Raw genomic sequence first — 18,669 nt, 5'->3', positions numbered from 1 at the left:
GACATTTTTATAATTTTTTTTGAGACAGAGCTTTCTTTTGGTGTATTTAAAGCGGGAGTCCGCTGGGACTCCGCTTTTTTATTTTTTATTTTTTTTTTAGTCAGCAGCTACAAATACTGCAGCTGCTGAATTTTAAAATAGTGACACCTACCTGTCCAGCGCACCTGCGATGTCGACACCCGAAGCCGATCTCTAGATCGTCACTCGAGTGCTGCCGCCGCCATCTTGAGTATGGGGATCAGGAAATGTAGCCTTTCGGCTTCATTTCCCGGTTCCCTACTGCGCATGCGCGAGCCGCGCAGCGCAATGAGGACGGTCCCCGCTGCCTCTGGGATCTGAGTTTTTCCCAGCAGGCAGTGGGGCACTTGCGGAAGGGAGCGGGCACTTGCGGAAAGGGGCGTAATCTACGCCCCCTTTCCGCAGAGAGCTAGCCCGGAAGTGGGTGCAGTTACCTGGATTATCCAGGTAACTGCACCCCCTCCCCCCTGAAAGGTGCCAATTGTGGCGCCGTTGGGGGGGAGGCATCCGATGAGCGGAAGGTCCATTTTAGGGTGGACCTCCGCTTTAAGACACTGTCATTATACTGCGGCAGGTCGGCACGATCCCGCGAGACGTCGTAGCTGTTCGTTTAAGCGGGATAGCCGGCACGCGGGGGGTGCCAATGCTAATGGTCAATGGTCACAATGACCGCCGGCCACGAGCGATCGCAGGCATGAGAGGCAGAACAGAAACGCGTTTGTGTAACCACACAAATCCCTGTTCTGTTCTGTTTGCTTCCTAATAGCTAGGAACCACAATCTGTCATTTCCTCTTGGTCAGTCCCCTCCCCCTACAGTTAGAAACACACACAGGGAACACAGTTAACCCCTTGATCGCCTGGTTGTTTTAACCCCTTCCCTGCCAGTGACATTTTTACAGTAATCAGTGCATTTGTATAGCACTGATCGCTGTATAAATGACAATGGTCCTAAAAATTTGTCAAAAGTGTCCGATGTGTCCGCCATAATGTCGCAGTCCCGATAAAATTCGCTGATCACCACCATTATTAGTAAAAAAAAAATAATACAAATGCTATAAATCTATCCCCTATTTTGTAGACGCTATAACTTTTGCGCAAACCAATCAATATACGCTTTTTTTTTTAACCAAAAATATGTAGAAGAATACATATTGGCCTAAACCGAGAAAAAAAAAATGGTACATTTATTACAGCAAAAATTACAAAATATTGTGTTTTTTTTCAAAATTGACGCTCTTTTTTGTTTATAGCGCAAAAAATAAAACCTGCGGAGGCGATCAAATACCACCAAAAGAAAGCTCTATTTGTGGGATAAAAAGGACGTCAATTTTTGGTGCAGCGTCGCACGACCGCGCAATTGTCAGTTAAATTGACGCAGTGCCAAATCACAAAAACTGGCCCGCTCATTCGGCAGCCAAATCTTCCGGGGCTGGAGTGGTTAATCACCACTGAGTTTTTTATTTTTTTGCTATAAAAAAACAAAAAAAGCTGAATATTTTGAAAAAAAAAATGTTTTTTCTTAGTTTCCGTTAGAAAATTTTGTAAATAAGTAATTTTTCTCCTTCATTGATGTGCACTGATGATGCTGTACTGATGAGGTGGCACTGATAGGCTGTACTGATGATGGGCACTGATAGGCACTGATGAGATGGCACTGATGGGCACTGATAGGCTGTACTGATGATGGGCACTCATAAGCACTGATGAGATGGCACTGATAGGCACTGATTAGATGGCACTGATGGGCACTGATAGGCTGTACTGATGACAGGCACTCATAGGCACTGATGAGATGGCACTGATAGGCTGTACTGACAGGCACTGATGTTGCACTGATAGGCTGTACTGGTAGGCACTGATGAGATGGCACTGATGGGCACTGATAGGCTATACTGATGATGGGCACTGGTAGGCACTGATGAGATGGCACTGATGGGCACTGATAGGCTGTACTGATAGGTGTCTCTTATGGGCACTAATGGGTGGCATTGATAGGCACCACTGATGGGCACTGACTGGCATCACTGATGGGTACATTGGGGCTACACTGATGATTAGCGCCAGTCTCCCCTGAGAGGAAATGTCGCTGATCGGCAGGAGAGGAGGCTTGATTTTTCTCTACCTCAGTTTAATAAAACGTACAGGTCTTACTCCTCCCTCAGCCTGTGATTGGACAGTGAAGAAAGAAGCAACAGACTGATGTCTCACCTCTCTGTCCCTCTGCTCTCTCCTCCTACCAGCATGCTCCTTGTTAGCGTATGAGCGTTACAACATTATAGATTGGCTTGTTTTGCTGCTTCTCCCTCTCATAGTCTGAGCTCTGCACTACTGTACATTAGACATGGGCGCCGTCAATAAATTAGTTTCGTTCTGTTCCATTTCGATTCGTAATAAAATTAATTCGTACTTCGTATTTTGTGTCTGAAATTCTGTTCTGTTTCGTACGAAAAAAAGAACTGTCGTTAACGTGTACGAACGTTCTTTACGATGAATTTAAAGGCAAAAACATTGCTCATTATGCTTATTATGACTTGCAGAAGACTTCTGTGATAGAAGTCAATGTAAGTTGCCTGAAGGACTTTCCGCCTCTCTGGGCTGCCAAGAAAAGATCAAAGTGATACAATGTTTCTTCTTCAATGGGCTGAAGTGTGTAGAAGTTCTCAGTTTAACCATTTAAAGACTAAATCTTTTCTGACACTTGTTGCTTACAAGTAAAAATCCAGTAGGTCTTTCAAACGCAAGTTAGCCCTTTTTTTTCGGTCGACCTCTAGGGAGCACTGACATCAGCAGCGTGACATACAGCAATGACACCAGCACCGTGATAAAGGGCTAACTTGCGTTTGAAAGACCTCTGCGCAAATACCGCATCACATAAAATATTGCAACAATCACTATTTTATTTCCTAGGGTCTCTGCTAAAAAAATATATATAATTTTTGTGGCTTCTGAGTGATTTTCTAGCAGAAAATGCTGGATTTTTACTTGTAAGCAACAAGTGTCAGAAAAGATTTAGTCTTTAAATGGTTAAACTGAGAACTTCTACACACTTCAGCCCATTGAAGAAGAAACATTGTATCACTTTGATCTTTTCTTGGCAGCTCAGAGAGGAGGAAAGTCCTTCACTGATGTCTTCAGGCAATTTACATTGACTTCTATCACAGTAATCTTTTGCAAGTCATAATAAGCATAATGACTGAGATCCGGAATTCATAAACAAAAGTTCGTATTCCGTACAGAATTTGGACGCACAGCAATTCGTATTTCGGATCCTCCCGAATGTACGAATTTTCAGAAATTCGTACGAATTTGAGATTTGTATGAAACGAATCGCACATGTCTACTGTACATGGGATTGCAGGGGACTGAGGCCAAGTCAAAGTCTGTTACTTACATTTAGGAATGTATTATTGAATACAGAACTATTTCTACCTGGAGTTCAGCTTTTTATACCTCTCTGTTTTATGTTGTTGAAGAGTCTCACGAATATAATTCAGCTTCATCTCCTTTTTGTTTTGTGTTCTCACACTTGTTTGCACAGAACACGGCTTGACGGACATACAGATTATCAAGATCAGTGTCGCTTCGGTGGTCTTCGCGTTGGGACTCATCGTCCTTATTATAGGAATAGCTTGTTGGAAGAATGCCAAGAGAAGCGGTAAGACACCCAATACAGGGGGCCTTAAGGGCTCATTCTTAGGCTCGGTTCACACTGCTACAGCCTGAATATTGCACGATTTACGGTGCGGCTTCCTGGCGATTTGCTAGTGACTTGAGTACAACTTGAAGAAACTTTCAGGGAATGCCTGGGTAATCTTCCTGTAATGTCAGATCCAAATCACATCACTATAGATGAGGATTCGACTTGAAGGTGACTTCCATTAAAGTCTATGGGCACAAGTCAGATAGAAGTCGCCTTGAAGTAGTACAGGAACCTTTTCTAAAGTCGGAGCGACTTCAGTAGTGCTAATTAAAGTGTTACTAAAACCACAACCGTAAAATCAGTCTTTATATGTAGTAAAGCATGCGTGTTATACTCACTGTGGAACCTAAGGGGTTCTCTCATGCAGGGCCAGGGCAAGGGGTGGGCGGGAGGTACGGCTGCCCTGGGCACTGTGGTATTATGTGAGCTGCAGGGGCATCATAAGGAGATTAGAGGGAGGGGATTTGTGTTGGGAAAGGGAATTTGGGGAATGACAGGAAGTAAGAACTGTTCTAGGAGGTAAAATTTGGTGCTGTGTGCTAGGAGTGGTGGTGCTTTGGGGGGATTTGTGTTGAGAAGAGGGGTGGGGGGAAGAGGATTTGTGTTAGGAGGGGGGCTTATGCTAGAAAAGACAATATAGTGGGGGGGGGGGGTGATTTGTGTTAGGAGGGGAAATTGTTTTTGGGAGAGAGATTTTTTACTAGTAGGGATGTTTGGAGGGGCATTTGTGCTAGGAGGGGAAATGGGGGAGTTATGCTAGGATAGAGGATTGGAGGAGGAGAATTTGTACTGATAGGTGGGATTTGGAGTGGGGGGGGGAGGATTGTGCTCAGAGGGAAAATATGAGGGATATAGAACGTGTGCTAGTAATTGGGATTTTTTGGGGGGAGGGGAGGAATTTTGCTGGAAGCATATGCGTAATGAGAGGATTTGTGCTGGGGGGGGGGGGGAGTTTCATCAGGGGGTTGTATTTGTACTGAGAGGAGGGGGAATTTATGCTTAGAGGGTAAGCATGCAGATTAGTGCTCAACTTTTTTTTTTGGGGGGGGGGGGGTTTGTTGCAGGCAGATATTGCTCATACATCTTGGGGTCGAGAGCATACCTTGGCATGTTTGCCCTGGGTGCTAGATGCCCTTGTCCAGGGACTGATCCTGCGCATTGTGTAACAAAAGCTGTTTGATCATGTCTTCTCTGATCCTCCCCTTCTTCCACAGTATCTGCTGATATAACAGAGCCTTGGAGGCACTCTGCACATGCTCAGTTTGGTGTGTATTGCTAGAGCGTTATTTTTTTTCGTGGAAGGGTGCATGTGATCAGCGCAGGGCCAATCAGCACTGTCTAGACAGAGGGTCAGGGGTCCTGCAGCCTCATAGGACAGTCAGGAGAATGAAAACTCTTCCTACAATCTTTAACCAAACACTGACAGAAGTTACTGAAATAATTTCATTTCCATGTTCTGTGTACTGTGGGGGACCAGATATAGTGAATGCAGGGTCCTGGGTTTAGTCACACTTTAAGACAGCTCTTATTGACTATCATAGGATTTCAAGTCACGTGACTTGGGGGTCGCACAAGTCGAATCCCAAGTGGCAGCAGTGTGAACTGAGCCTTACCATGAATTGCATTTGATCATACACATTTTTATGCATGTTGTCCAATGTATTTCAATGGGCTGCCCTACATGTGGGAATTGGGCAAAATTTGTGCAGGCATGTAGGTGGGTTGTGGTGCAGGCGGCAATAATTCCCACAGTCATGTACACTCACAGTTTCCAACAATGTGAAGAAGCAGATTCCAGTTGGACTGACAGTGTCTGCAGAGAGGGGACAGAATGCAGCCTGGCCATCAAGTACCCAGTTGTGAAGGTATCCAGAAGAGATGAGACCCTACGCTTTGCTGAACCTTCCGTCAGGAACCTTTCCCCAGCGCTATTACCGTCCCTCAAAGGCGCGGAACCTGTCCTTACTCTACCAACTTGCCAAAAAAAACTAAACCTGGGAGCCAGGGCCTCAAAAAGTCTCTGCCTGACCCAAGATGGTCACCAGAGTCACATGGGGTGGTAGAATCCAGTGGGATAGATTCTCCAGTGACCCAGGAAACCATAGAGCAGGTATCACTAAATGGCGGACCATGGTCCGGACATGGACCAAGTGACAATCCTGTCTGGACTGCCATGACCTGTGCTGAAAAGATGTGAGTCTGTGATGTAAAGGTGGGGAATTGTGATATACTGTAAAGAGAGGGACTACATTGTAAAGGGGGCAAACTGTGGGGCTGTGATATAAATATGGGGGACTGTGATGCAAAGGGGGGCACCGTATTGTAACGGGGGACTGTGCTGCAAAAGATTGCGCTGTGATGTATATGATGGGACTGTGATTCGGAGGGGTGCTGTGAGATTCAGGCCTCTACCGGATGAAAATCTTGCTGACTGGACCTCTGTGAATTTTAATATCCCTGCCATAGAGGAACCATGTTCCTCCTGACTTCCTCTCCAATTTCAGTGTGGCTGCAGATAGCGCCACCTGCAGTGGAGAAAGTAGACTGCACCTGCCTACAGGCATGATGCGTACCATTAAATAAAGTGTTACTAAACTGTATATGCAGAATAGCATGCTTGTTATACTCACTGTGGAACTTAAAGTGGAGGTCCACCCTAAAGTGGACCTTCCGCTCATTGGAACCCTCCCCCCCTCCGGCGCCACAATTGGCACCTTTCAGGGGGGAGTAGGGAACCGGCAAATGAAGCTGAAAGGCTCCACTTCCTGATTCCCATACCTAAGATGGCGGCGGCAGCACCCGAGAGACGATCGAGAGATCGGCTTCGGGTGCCGACATCGCGGGTGCGCTGGGCGGGTAAGTGTCATTATTTTAAAAGTCAGCAGCTGCAGTATTTGTAGCTGCTGGCTTTTAAAAAAAAACAAAAAAACGGTGGAACTCCTGGTGGACTCCCGCTTTAAGGGGTTAATCCTCTGCATTGTGCAAAAGGGCTCTTTGATCCTGCATGGACAGATCTTTCCCTCCTGCACTGTCTCTCTTGGCAAGGTCAGAAAATACAGTGAGGGTAGTCCTCCTGCACATGCTCAGTTTAGTCTCTATTGCTGGAGAGAACATTTCCTTGTTTTCAGAGCAAGCTAGGTCCCATGATATGGACATCACACATCTGGCATGTATACAGGCTATAGTGCAAATCTCCTCCTACCTGAACACACAGCTATGGACAAACTCTACAGGTTATCATGTGACCGTGGTATACAAATCAGCCAAAAAGGTATATAGTGGCAGTATTTTACCATATAAAGATTTATAAGCTGTGGGCACTGTGGGGGGAGGGGGGCAGATTAACTATTTTCATATTACTGGATTTAGTAACACACTTTAAGAATGAATTGCACTCGTGTGTGTCTGCAGGAGGTAGCGCATTTTAGATTGGCGCTGTAAAACGTGCGATTTTGCTCTTGTGCCGGCATCGCACCTGGTGTGAAGAAGTAAAGCGGAACTACACTGCATCTGAGGACCACAAACCAAAAATGCTATCTTAATTCATTTTTAATATTCAAACTCCCCCATCCACCCATGTCTCCATGGTTTATTTTGCTGAGAAATCAGTTTGAAAAACAAACCTCCTCCCTTCCTGAAGACTCCTGGAATGTGTGACATCATTTGCCTAGGCACAGATACCAGGAAGCAACTGAAAAAATGTAAAAGAAAGTTTAAAACAAGTAAATGTCTTATATCTTCCTATCTATTTACTGATAACTGTAATGTTAGCAGCATACGAATTACAGTGCCTTGAAAAAGTATTCATACACCTTGAAATTCCACATTTTATCATACAAATAAAAACATAAATGTCATTTATTGGGATTTTATGTGATAGACCAACACAAAGTGGCACATAATTGTGACGTGGAAGGAAAATTATAATTGGTTAATTATGTGAAAAGTGTGGCGTGCATTTGTATTCAGACCCCTTTATTCTGATACCCCTAACTAAACTGTAGTGGAACCAATTGCCTCCAGAAGTCACCTAATTAGTAAATAGAGTCCACCTGTGTGTAATTTCATCTCAGTAAAAAAATACGGCTGTTCTGTGAAGCCCCCAGAGGTTTGTTAGGGAACCTTAGTGAACAAACAACATCATGAAGGCCAGGGAACACACCAGACAGGTCAGAGATAAAGTTGTGGAGAAGTTTAAAGCAGGGTTAGGTTATAAAAAAAATATCCAAAGCTTTGAACATCTCACGGAGCACTGTTCAATCCATCATCCGAAAATGGAAAGAGTATGGCACAACTGCAATCCTACCAGGACATGACTGTCCACCTAAACTGACAGGAGAGCATTAATCAGAGAAGCAGCCAAGAGGCCCATGGTAACTCTGGAGGAGCTGCAGAGATCCACAGCTCAGGTGGGAGAATCTGTCCACAGGACAACTATTATGCCACGTACACACGATCGGAATTCCGGACAGAAAAAGACCGATGAGAGCTTTTCACCGGAAAATGCGTCCGTGTGTATACTCCATTGGAATTTAGCTGTCCAAATTTCTGTCAGCCAAAAATTGATAGCATGTTCTCAATTTTCCCGACGGAAAAACTTTCTATCGGTAATCCCGATCGTGTGTATGCAATTCCAATGCGCAAAAACTCACGCATGCTCAGATTCAACTACGAGACAGAAGCTATTGAACTTCCCTTTTCTAGTCACGTCGTACGTGTTGTACGTCACCGCGTTATAAATGAACAGAATTTGATGTGACCGTGTGTAGGCAAGACAGCTTGAGCCGAATTCCGTCAGGAAAACCATCAGAGCTTTTTCCGATGAGAATTCCAATTGTGTGTACACGGCATTAGTCGTGCTCTCCACAAATCTGGCCTTTATGGAAGAGTGTCAAGAAGAAAGACATTGGTGAAAGAAAGTCATAAGACGTCCCGTTTGCAGTTTGTGAGAAGCCATGTGGGGGACCCAGAAAACATGTGGAAGAAGATGCTCTGGTCAGATGAAACCAAAATTTTACTTTTTGGCCAAAAGGGAAAACGCTATGCGTGTTGGAAAACTAACACTGCACATCACCCTGAACACACCATCCCCACCGTGAATCATGGTGGTGGCAGCATCATGTTGTGGGGAATGGGATGCTTTTCTTCAGCAGAAACAGGGAAGCTGGTCAGAGTTGATGGGAAGATGGATGGAGCCAAATACAGGACAATCTTAGAAGAAAACCTGTTAGAGTCTGCAAAAGACTTTAGACTGGGGCGGAGATTCACCTTCCAGCAGGACAACGACCCTAAACATACAGGCAGAGCTACAATGGAATGGTTTAGATCAAAGCCTATTCATGTGCTAGAATGGCCCAGTCACAGTCCAGATCTAAATCCCATTGAGAATCTGTGGCAAGACTTGAAAAATGCTGTTCAGACACTCTCCATTCAATCTGACAGAGCTTGAGCTATTTTGCAAAGAATGGGCAAAAATGTCACTCTCTAGATGTGCAAAGCTGGTAGAGACATCCCCAAAAAGACTTGCAGCTGTAATTAAAGGCGGTTCTACAAAGTATTCACTCAGGGGGGCGCTATACAAATGCACCCCACACTTTTCGCATATTTATTTGTAAAAAATGTTGAAAACCATTTATCATTTTCCTTCCACTTCCCAATCATGTGCCACTTTGTGTTGGTCTATCACATAAAATCCCAATAAAATACATTTATGTTTTTGGTTGTAACATGAGAAAATGTGGAAAATTACAAAGGGGTGTGAATACTTTTTGAAGGCACTGTAAAAAATGTCAATGTTGATTAAAAGAGTGAAGTGCTGCTTTTATTTTTTACTACCCCAGCCTACTACCTCCACTACATAAAACAGCAGAGCATTTAAAAAAATGATGTTTTTATTTAGCTTTCTTTTCTTTACACACCCAGAATACCCTCGCTCCAGCCATTGTTCTTGAACATGAGTCCTAAATGTGAGTATCCCTCGGTACAGCATTCAGTCCTCCAGCAGCCTATTTCAGTCTGCCATAGAATTGCTGAAAGCTGCACCTGTGCCTCCCCGGGCACACTAATGCCCCATACACACTAATGCCCCATACACACTAATGCCCCATACACACTAATGCCCCATACACACTAATGCCCCGTACACACTAATGCCCCGTACACACTAATGCCCCATACACACTAATGCCCCGTACACACTAATGCCCCATACACACTAATGCCCCATACACACTAATGCCCCATACACACTAATGCCCCATACACACTAATGCCCCATACACACTAATGCCCCATACACACTAATGCCCCGTACACACGATAGGATTTTCCGACGGAAAATATTCGATGGGAGCTTGTTGTAGGAAATTCCGACTGTGTGTAGTCTCCATCTGACATTTTCCATCGGAATTTCCGACACACAAAATTTGAGATCTGGATCTCAAATTTTCCATCAAGAAAATCCGTTCTCGTAATATCTCATCGTGTGTAGACAATTCTGACGCACAAAGGTCCACACATGCTCGGAATCAAGCAGAAGAGCTGCACTGGCTATCGAACTTCATTTTTCTCGGCTCATCGTATGTGTTGTACGTCACCGTGTTCTTGACGTTCTGAATTTTTCCAATACGATTTGTGTGACCGTGTGTATGCAAGACAAGTTTGAGCCAACATCCGTCGGAAAAAAACATGGATTTGGTGGAAAATCTTATTTGCGTGTAGGCAGCATTAGACATCAGAATTAGACACACAGAAGCTAGACGCCTAATGCGAGGGGCGGCCTTACAGGTTAAAGTTGCTAGTTTTAACATTATATAGGAAACGGCTTCAGGGAACCTTTAATTCTAAATGTTGCACTGACACCTTGTGGCAATTGTTGATCACTGCAGGCGCTTACGCAATGAAAGGTAATTTGTATGAACTGAAGCAATGGTGTGAAGTCCCTTCCTTTCCCATTGTATGATATCAGGAAGAATGTAGAACGGGAGCAGAATACAGCCGTGGTTTTATGACTGCTTAACCACTTCAGCCCCTAGACGATTTTACCCCCGTCCTGACTACAGCACTTTTTGCGATTTGGCACTGCTTCACTTTAACTGACAATTGTGGTCGTGCGATGTTGTATCGAAACAAAATGAGTCATTTTTTTCCCACAAATAGAGCTTTCTTTTAGTGGTATTTGATCACCTCTGTGGTTTTTATTTTTTGCGCTATAAACAAAAAAAGTGACAATTCAAAAAAAAAAAAAGCTATATTTTTTACTTTTTACTATAATAAATATCCCCCAAAAATATATATAAAAAAAGATTTTTTTTTTCCTCAGTTTAAGCCGATATGTATTGTTCTAGATATTTTTGGTAAAAAAAAAAAAATCGCAATAGCTGTCTATTGATTGGTTTATGCAAAAGTTATAGTCTACAAAATAGGGGATAGATTTATGCCATTTTTATTATTTTTTTTTTTATTAGTCATGGTGGCAATCTATGATTTTTATCATGACTGCGACATTATGGCATACACATCGGACACTTTTGACACGATTTTGGGACCATTGTCATTTATACAGCGATAAGTGCTATAAAAATGCACTGATTACTGTGTAAATGACACTGGCAGGGAATAGGGTTAAACACTAGGGGGCAATCAAAGGGTTAAGTGTGTCCTAGGGAGTGATTCTAACTTTGGGGGGGTCTACCTAGGACATGACAGTGATCACTGCAATAGAAATATCTGGGGGTCCTAGTAGAAGACAGACTGAGCAATAGCAGGCAAGGCCAAGCTACAGCTACCAAAGCCGGCAGAATTTTAGCATGCATAAAAAAAGGGGATATACTCCAGGAATAAAACTATAATTCTGCGACTTTATTAAACTCTGGTTAGACCACATTTAGAGTATTCTGTCCAGTTCTGGTCACCAGTCCTCAGAAGGGATGTGCTGGAGCTGGCGAGAGTTCAGAGAAGGGCAGCAAAACGAACCACTTGCCGACCGTCGCACGTCGATATACGTCGGCACAATGGCAGCGGTGGGCAAATGGGTGTACCTGTACATCCCCTTTTAAGAAGTGGGACTAGCAGGTGCACACTCGCTACTTACAGGGTGACCGTGCCCGAGGGACCGGCGGACTCGATGTCCATCGGTCTCCTGGCGATCGTGTCACGGAGCTGCAGAACGGGGAGATGTAAACAAGGCATTTTCCTGTTCTGCCTTGTGACATGACAGAGATCACTGCTCCCTGCAGCATTCCAAAAGCCTCCTGCTGATCAGAGTGCAGGCATGTACTGGCAATTGGGACTACAGGGACTTTCCCGGTGGCCCAAATGCTCAGTGGGCCGGTTTCAGTGACAAAGTAATGGCTGTGCGGCTCGCCCTCAACTTCACGCAGTGATGTGAGAAAGATGAGAAAAATACAAAGGAGAATAAGTGAAATAATAAAAGAGGTTAGTGAGGACTCCTTATGTTATGCTACTTATGTTTTTTTGCACAATTACGTATAGTTTTATATACTTTTTTTATGCTTGTTTGCAAAATTAAAGTGGGCCAGTCTGGATGAAGTCCAGGGCCAAATTTTTGTCCCAGTCCAGCCCTGTCAGAGTGAGAACTCTCTAATATGCAGGCAACATGACTAATTGTCTGATTGGAGAGCACTGTCTCTGACTCAGCTGGGGGAGCGTGTTGTTGGACTGCTGCAGAAAGACCACTGCTTCCATAAGGGGAGCAAAAGTCCTTCTCTGCAGCCTTATGAAAGGACAGCACTTTGGACTCACTATGGGGATCAATTGCTCTCATTGCAGTCAGGAGAAAATTAAATGATATCTCTTTAAGCTGATTTATAGTACAGGACGTAAAGATGATCATTCTTTACATATCACAATCGGATTGTATAATCTCCTTAGGGCTCTATTCACACTTGTTTGACTTGTCATGCAACTTTGGACACATAAAGTCGCATGAAAAGTCGCAGCCCAATGATTTCAATAGAAGCCATTCAGATCTATGCAACTTAACCACTTAAGCACTGAGCCTCTTTTTGAGATTTGTTGTTTACAAGTTAAAAATATTTTTTTTTTCCTAGAAAATGACAAACATTATACATTTTTTTTTTCTAACACACTAGAAAATAAAATGGCGGTCGTTGCAATACTTTTTGTCACACCGTTTTTTGAGCAGCGGTACTACAAGCGCACTTTTTTTGGAAAAAATACACTTTTTTGAATTAAAAAACAGTAAAGTTAGCCCATTTTTTTTATATTGTGAAATATATTGTGATAATTGTTACGCCAAGTAAATTGATATCCAACATGTCACACTTCAAAATTGCGCCAGCTGGTGGAATGGCGACAAACTTTTGCCCTTAAAAATCTCCATAGGTGATGTTTTAAAAATTCTACAGGTTGTATGTTTCTAGTTACAGGAGGAGGTCTAGGGCTAGAATTATTGCTCTCGCTCTACTGATCGTGTCGATACCTCACATGTGTGGTTTGAACACCGTTTTCATATGTGGGCGCTACTCACGTATGCGTTCGCTTCTGTGAGGAAGCTCGGCAGGTGCATTTAAAATGTTTTTTCTTTCTTATTTATTTCACCTTTTTTATTTTTTATTTTTACGCTGTTCTTTTTTATAAAAAACGAATTGTGTCACTTTTTTCTATCCCTTGTAATAGAAAACAAGCATGATAGGATCTCTTAAATATGAGATCTGGGGTCAAAAAACCTCAGATCTCATATTTACACAAAAATGCAATAAAAAAAAAAAAGTAATTTAAAAAAATAATTTAAAAAAATGGCCCTTTAAGAGCTGTGGGTGGAAGTGACATTTTGATGTCGCTTCCGCCCTGCAATGGTATGGAGATGGGTGGGGGCAATCTTCCCCTCACTCGGCATTAGGGTTGCCACCTGTCCGGGATTCACCCGGACAGTATGGGTCTTGAATCGTGTGCCCGGGTTTTGTATTGCTTGACACCCACATTACTCAGCGCAGACCAGGGCCATCTTCCCCTCACTCATCTCCATGCCAAGGAAGGATCAATAGCCGATCGCCTCAGCCGCTGCCGACGGCTCCAGTAAGCAGCGGAGGGCACCAGAGCGCGGCGGGAGGGAGGGGCCCTCTCCCGCTGCCGATTAAAGTGATCGCACAGTGAATCCGCTGCAGAGACCACTTTTATCTAAAAGTGGACCTCCGGCCGAAGAAGAGAATACCAGGGTTATGGCAGCTATCTGCTGCCATAATAACGATATTCCACTTCAAATTTATAACGTATATATCGGAGTGCGGCGGTCTGTAAGTGGTTAAAATCACAGTAACTTTAAAAACGGTTCCTGCACTACTTTCATGTGACTTTCGTGCAACTTGAGTGCCGTAGACTGTAATGTAAACCCTCAAAAGTCACATCTTAATGTTATTAATGCAAACAGTTGTGCAATAGTCAAAGCAAAAATTTGCATCCAAGTCGCACCCATCCAAAGTTGCACCAAAGTCCCAATGTAAAGACTCAATGGAAATCGCACAACTTTGGAGTCACACAAATGTGAGTGGAGCCTTAGATAACAACAATAGAGACAACTATGTAGCACAAGGGCCTGAATGATGTGATGCAAACGAAAGCATCCCATAGATTATGCAATTTTTTATTTCCTGGCACCGTGGGTGGAAAGAAAGAAAATTGCTCGGTCCCCCCCCCATCAACACAGTCAGTATTGATGGGGGAATTCTTCCAGCAGAACACAGTGATCACTGTTGTCGGCTATGTTCATATAAAAAATAATAATATGACAGGCTGGCTGTACTGCAGTCAATTTATGGATAGATCAACTTGAATACAACCAGCCTGCCCATAGTTACCTAGTGAGTAAGGTTGAATAAAGACACCAGTCCATCCAGAGTGAGTGTCTACAATTGTCCCTATCCCTGTACATTGCACACTCACATTGGTCCCTACCCTCAAGGAGCCACAATCCAAGGTCCCCATTCATATACTAGGGCCAATTTGGGACAGAAGCAAATTAACCTACCTGCATGTCTTTGGAGTGTGGGAGGAAACTGGAGGAAACCCACGCAAGCACAGGGAGAACATGCAAACTCCAGGCAGGTAGTGTCATGGTTGGGATTTTAACCAGCGACCCTTTTTACTGCTAGGTGAGAATGCTAACCACTACACCACTGTGCCACTGTGCCGCCCTATATGAACCAACTGAGATTCTATCCATCTATGGCTGGCTTTAATGTATTGCTGACGATGGTCCTCACATTATAAAGTTTTGGTAAACCTACCGGAGATCGTACAGAGATTGGCCAATCAGATTGTAATGTATATGGACAGTATCACAGTGATGCAAAATAGACCAGTGGGAAGTTTTTGCCCCTTTATTTATCTTTATTGTCATTATTTCAGGGTTTTATTAGAGGAAGATCAGGGAACACCTTTATAACAAGTATTTCAGAACACGGAATTCTAGAACAATTCTGATGTTTTTTTCTTAACGCATAACTGACATTCAGACGTTCTGTACTGTGGTTGTCATGGTGACCTACGTACAGGAGAGAAGCGTTCTGAAAAACAAATAAAACAAGTTCAATGCCAGCATGTAGGATGTTAAAATCAACAAATATGATTGGATGTGACATGTGCCCTGATATCAGCATATGTATATAAACCATCAATATCAGGATTGTAGTTATATAAACTATATTACCAAAAGTATTGGGATGCCTGCCTTTGGGATCTGCAATTAGCAGCCTTCCAGCTGTTGCAAAACTACAAGTCCCATCATGCCTTTGCCTCTGGGTGTCATGCTTGTGGCTGTCAGAGTCATGCAATGCCTCATGGGACTTGTAGTTCTGCAACAGCTGGAGGTCCGCTAATTGCATATCCCTGCGCCACGTGAAATTTTAATGGCACCCCAGTCTTATGCCGCGTACACACGACCGGACTTTCCGGCAGACTAGGTCAGACTGGATCAGTCCGTCAGACATTCCGATCATGTGTGGGCTAATCTGATCGTTTTTCATTAAAAAAAAATCAGATAGACCTAGAAATAGAACATGTTTCAAATCTGCCTGATGGAATCAATTCCTATTGGGAAAACTGTTAGTCTGCATGCTGGTCTGACAGACCAAATACGACGCAAGGGAAGCTATTGGCTATTGAATTTCCTTTTATAGTCCCTTCTTACATCATCACGTTCAAAACTAACGGACTTTCGAAAGGACTCAGTCCATTCGTGTGTGGCCAAGTCCGTTCGTTTGGAAAGTCTGTCGGAACTCCACCGAAAGTCCGTCAGGATGACCGTCGGACCTTTTCTGCCCGAATGTCTGGTAGTGTGTACGCGGCATTAGTCTTTAGGGTTCAATATTGAGTTGGCTCTCCCTTTGCAGCTATAACAGCTTCACCTCTTCTGGGAAGACCGTCCACAAGGTTTAGGAGGGTGTCTATTGGAATGTTTGATCATTCTTCCAGAAGCCCATTTGCGAGGCCCGCTCATAATTCATCTCAAAGGTGTTCTATCGGGTTGAGGTCAGGACTCTGGGCAGGCCAGTCAAGTTCCTCCACCCCAAACACGCTCATCCATGTCTTTATGGACCTTCCTTTGTGCACTGGTGTTTGCAGTCATGTCGGAACAGGAAGGGGTCGTCCCCAAACTGTCCCCACAAAGTTGGGAGCATGAAATTGTTCTTGGTATGCTGACGCCTTAAAGTGATTGTAAATCCTTACAGACCACTTTTTGCTACAGGTAAGCTTATAATAAGGCTTACCTGTAGCTACCCGGATATCTCCTAAACCTGCACAGTTTAGAAGATATCCCCTGTATCTGCATGTGCCAACGTCATCGGCACATGCGCACTGAAGCAATGGCAGTACATGCCGTTGCCTCTGTTAGACTGTGCCATTACCGGCGGCTTCCATGCACATGTGCGGGAGTCACATCATCGCGGCTCCAGCCGATCACAGCGATGGAGCCTACGATACCCGGAAGTTACTCCGGTAGCTTTGTCGCCGGCCGAAACGGTGAACGAGGACTGCTGCGGGGGCTTCGATCTAAGGTAAGTAATACATAATGAGCTCATATGCCATGCATACTAGCTCATTATGTCTTTGTCTTGCACGTTTTAGTTTCACTAGGACTAAGGGGCCAAGTCCGACCCCTGAAAAACATCCGCACACCATAGTCTCCCCTCCACCAAATGATTTGGACCAGTGCACAAATCAAGATCCATAAAGACATGGATGAGTGAGTTTGGAGTGGAGGAACTTGACTGGCCTGCACAGAGTCCTGACCTCAACCCAATAGAACACCTTTGGGATGAATTAGAGTGGAGACTGCGAGCCAGGCCTTCTCGTCCAACATCAGTGCCTGACCTCACAAATGGGCTTCTGGAAGAATGGTCAAACATTCCCATAGACACAGTAGTCATCAGGAAAAAGAAGCAGCCAGCAACTCCATATCATGAAGCGTATTTGTTGTAAAGACTTTACAGTGAGCACAGTCAGCGGCAGACGCGTTTCGACGATAAGTCTTGTTCACAGCACGTTGCAATGCATCAGCATGTGTTCATACACACCGCAATGTGCAGCAGGCCAAAAGAGTGATCTTGTGCAGCACTTCAGTCCAGAGGAAAAAGCGCACAGAAGTGCAAAGACCAAAGCAGTACGGGAAAATTCCACTACAAAGTCCATGAACTTTCCAAGTGCTGACATAAGGACTGTGCTTTAAATGATTCCTATGGCCTGGTTCACACAAATTATAATTTTTTTCACTTTTGCAGAAACACACTACAGTCCATTTACCATGGTTCCCTATGGGTCACATCTCTGCATTTTCCACCGCTACCTTTTTTGGAAAGGGTCAGGAGCTTTTTTTCCACAGCATGCTGTGTTTTTGTATGTCAGGAGATTGTGACCGACTCTTTATGGAGCCAGTTCACACTTCTCCGGAGCAGCTCCGCTGCAAATTGCACAAAAGTCCGGTGCATCTTCTGGTCCATTTCAGGTCCAAAATCAGCCAAAAATTTGGGCTGAAATCAGACCTGAAATGGTGAAGTGGGGCGCACCGGACCCCCGCTGTGAGCCGCTCTGTGCTGCAGTGTGAACACAGCCTTAAGCTGGACTTTGTACAAACTTTCCTGTGGATTTTTGTACAAAGGGCGTCGGCTGTAAACTTGTATTGCATACACACAGCAGGATTTTTTCAGCCAACTTTCACCAAATCATGTGGTTTTTCTGCTCTTTACCGCCACCTTTGGTCAACTTCTGTATTGTTATCTGATCTTTTGCATTGGTTCTGAGCATGCATGTTTGTACTTTGTACAAAAGTCTTATGGTTTTCTGTACACACCATCAGACTTTGCTCCATCTGACTTTTGTTGCCAGAAAGTTTGTCCGTTCGCACAGCCAACAAAAATCCGATGAAAACCGAAAAAGTTTGTCCGATGGAGCGTACACACGGTCATATTTTGCTCCAAAACAGCTAATTTGCATTAGACATGGGCGCCGTCAATAAATTTGTTTCATTCCGTTCCATTACGGTTCGTATTAGAATTAATTCGTACTTCGTATTTCGTGTCCGAAATTCAATTTCAATTCGTACGAAATACGAATTGTCGTTAGGTTCGTTAACTTGTACGAACGTTCGTTACGATGAATTTAAAGGCAAAAATATACCTCAATATGACAGTCGATGCTGATGGAAGTTTGTTTTTTATCCAAAATACAAAATTCCGTTGAAGAATTTCCTATCCGAAATATGAATTTTCGTTAGATGAGGGGCTCCCACCATCCCTGTGCTGTGCTGACTTCCTCCTGGGGATTCGTGAACAAAAGTTCATATTTCGTACAAAATTCGGACGCATGGCAATTCGTATTTCGGATCCTCCCGAACGTATGAATTTAGGGAAATTCGTGCGAATTTGAGATTTGTATGAAACTAATCGCACATGTCTAATTTGCATGTTTGTTG

At 43.9% G+C, this 18,669-nt stretch overlaps 1 protein-coding gene across 1 annotated transcript in view; it reads left to right on the top strand.

The window, feature by feature from the left end:
• The window catches only part of LOC143984603 (HLA class II histocompatibility antigen, DM beta chain-like), a 60,671-nt gene that overhangs the window by 15,831 nt on the left and 26,171 nt on the right, over nucleotides 1–18,669 (top strand). The window contains exon 4 of the mRNA XM_077484650.1: nucleotides 3,558–3,674. Coding sequence (XP_077340776.1) covers nucleotides 3,558–3,674 — 117 coding nt within the window. The remainder of the gene's footprint in view (nucleotides 1–3,557; nucleotides 3,675–18,669) is intronic.

This window comes from Lithobates pipiens, unplaced genomic scaffold, assembly GCF_037356315.1.
Source record: "Lithobates pipiens isolate NorthernLeopardFrog02 unplaced genomic scaffold, aLitPip1_a1.2 Scaffold_1, whole genome shotgun sequence".
Lineage (NCBI taxonomy): Eukaryota > Metazoa > Chordata > Amphibia > Anura > Ranidae > Lithobates > Lithobates pipiens.
The sequence above is the reverse complement of the archived record's forward strand: the minus strand, read 5'-3'. Positions and strand labels throughout refer to the sequence as shown.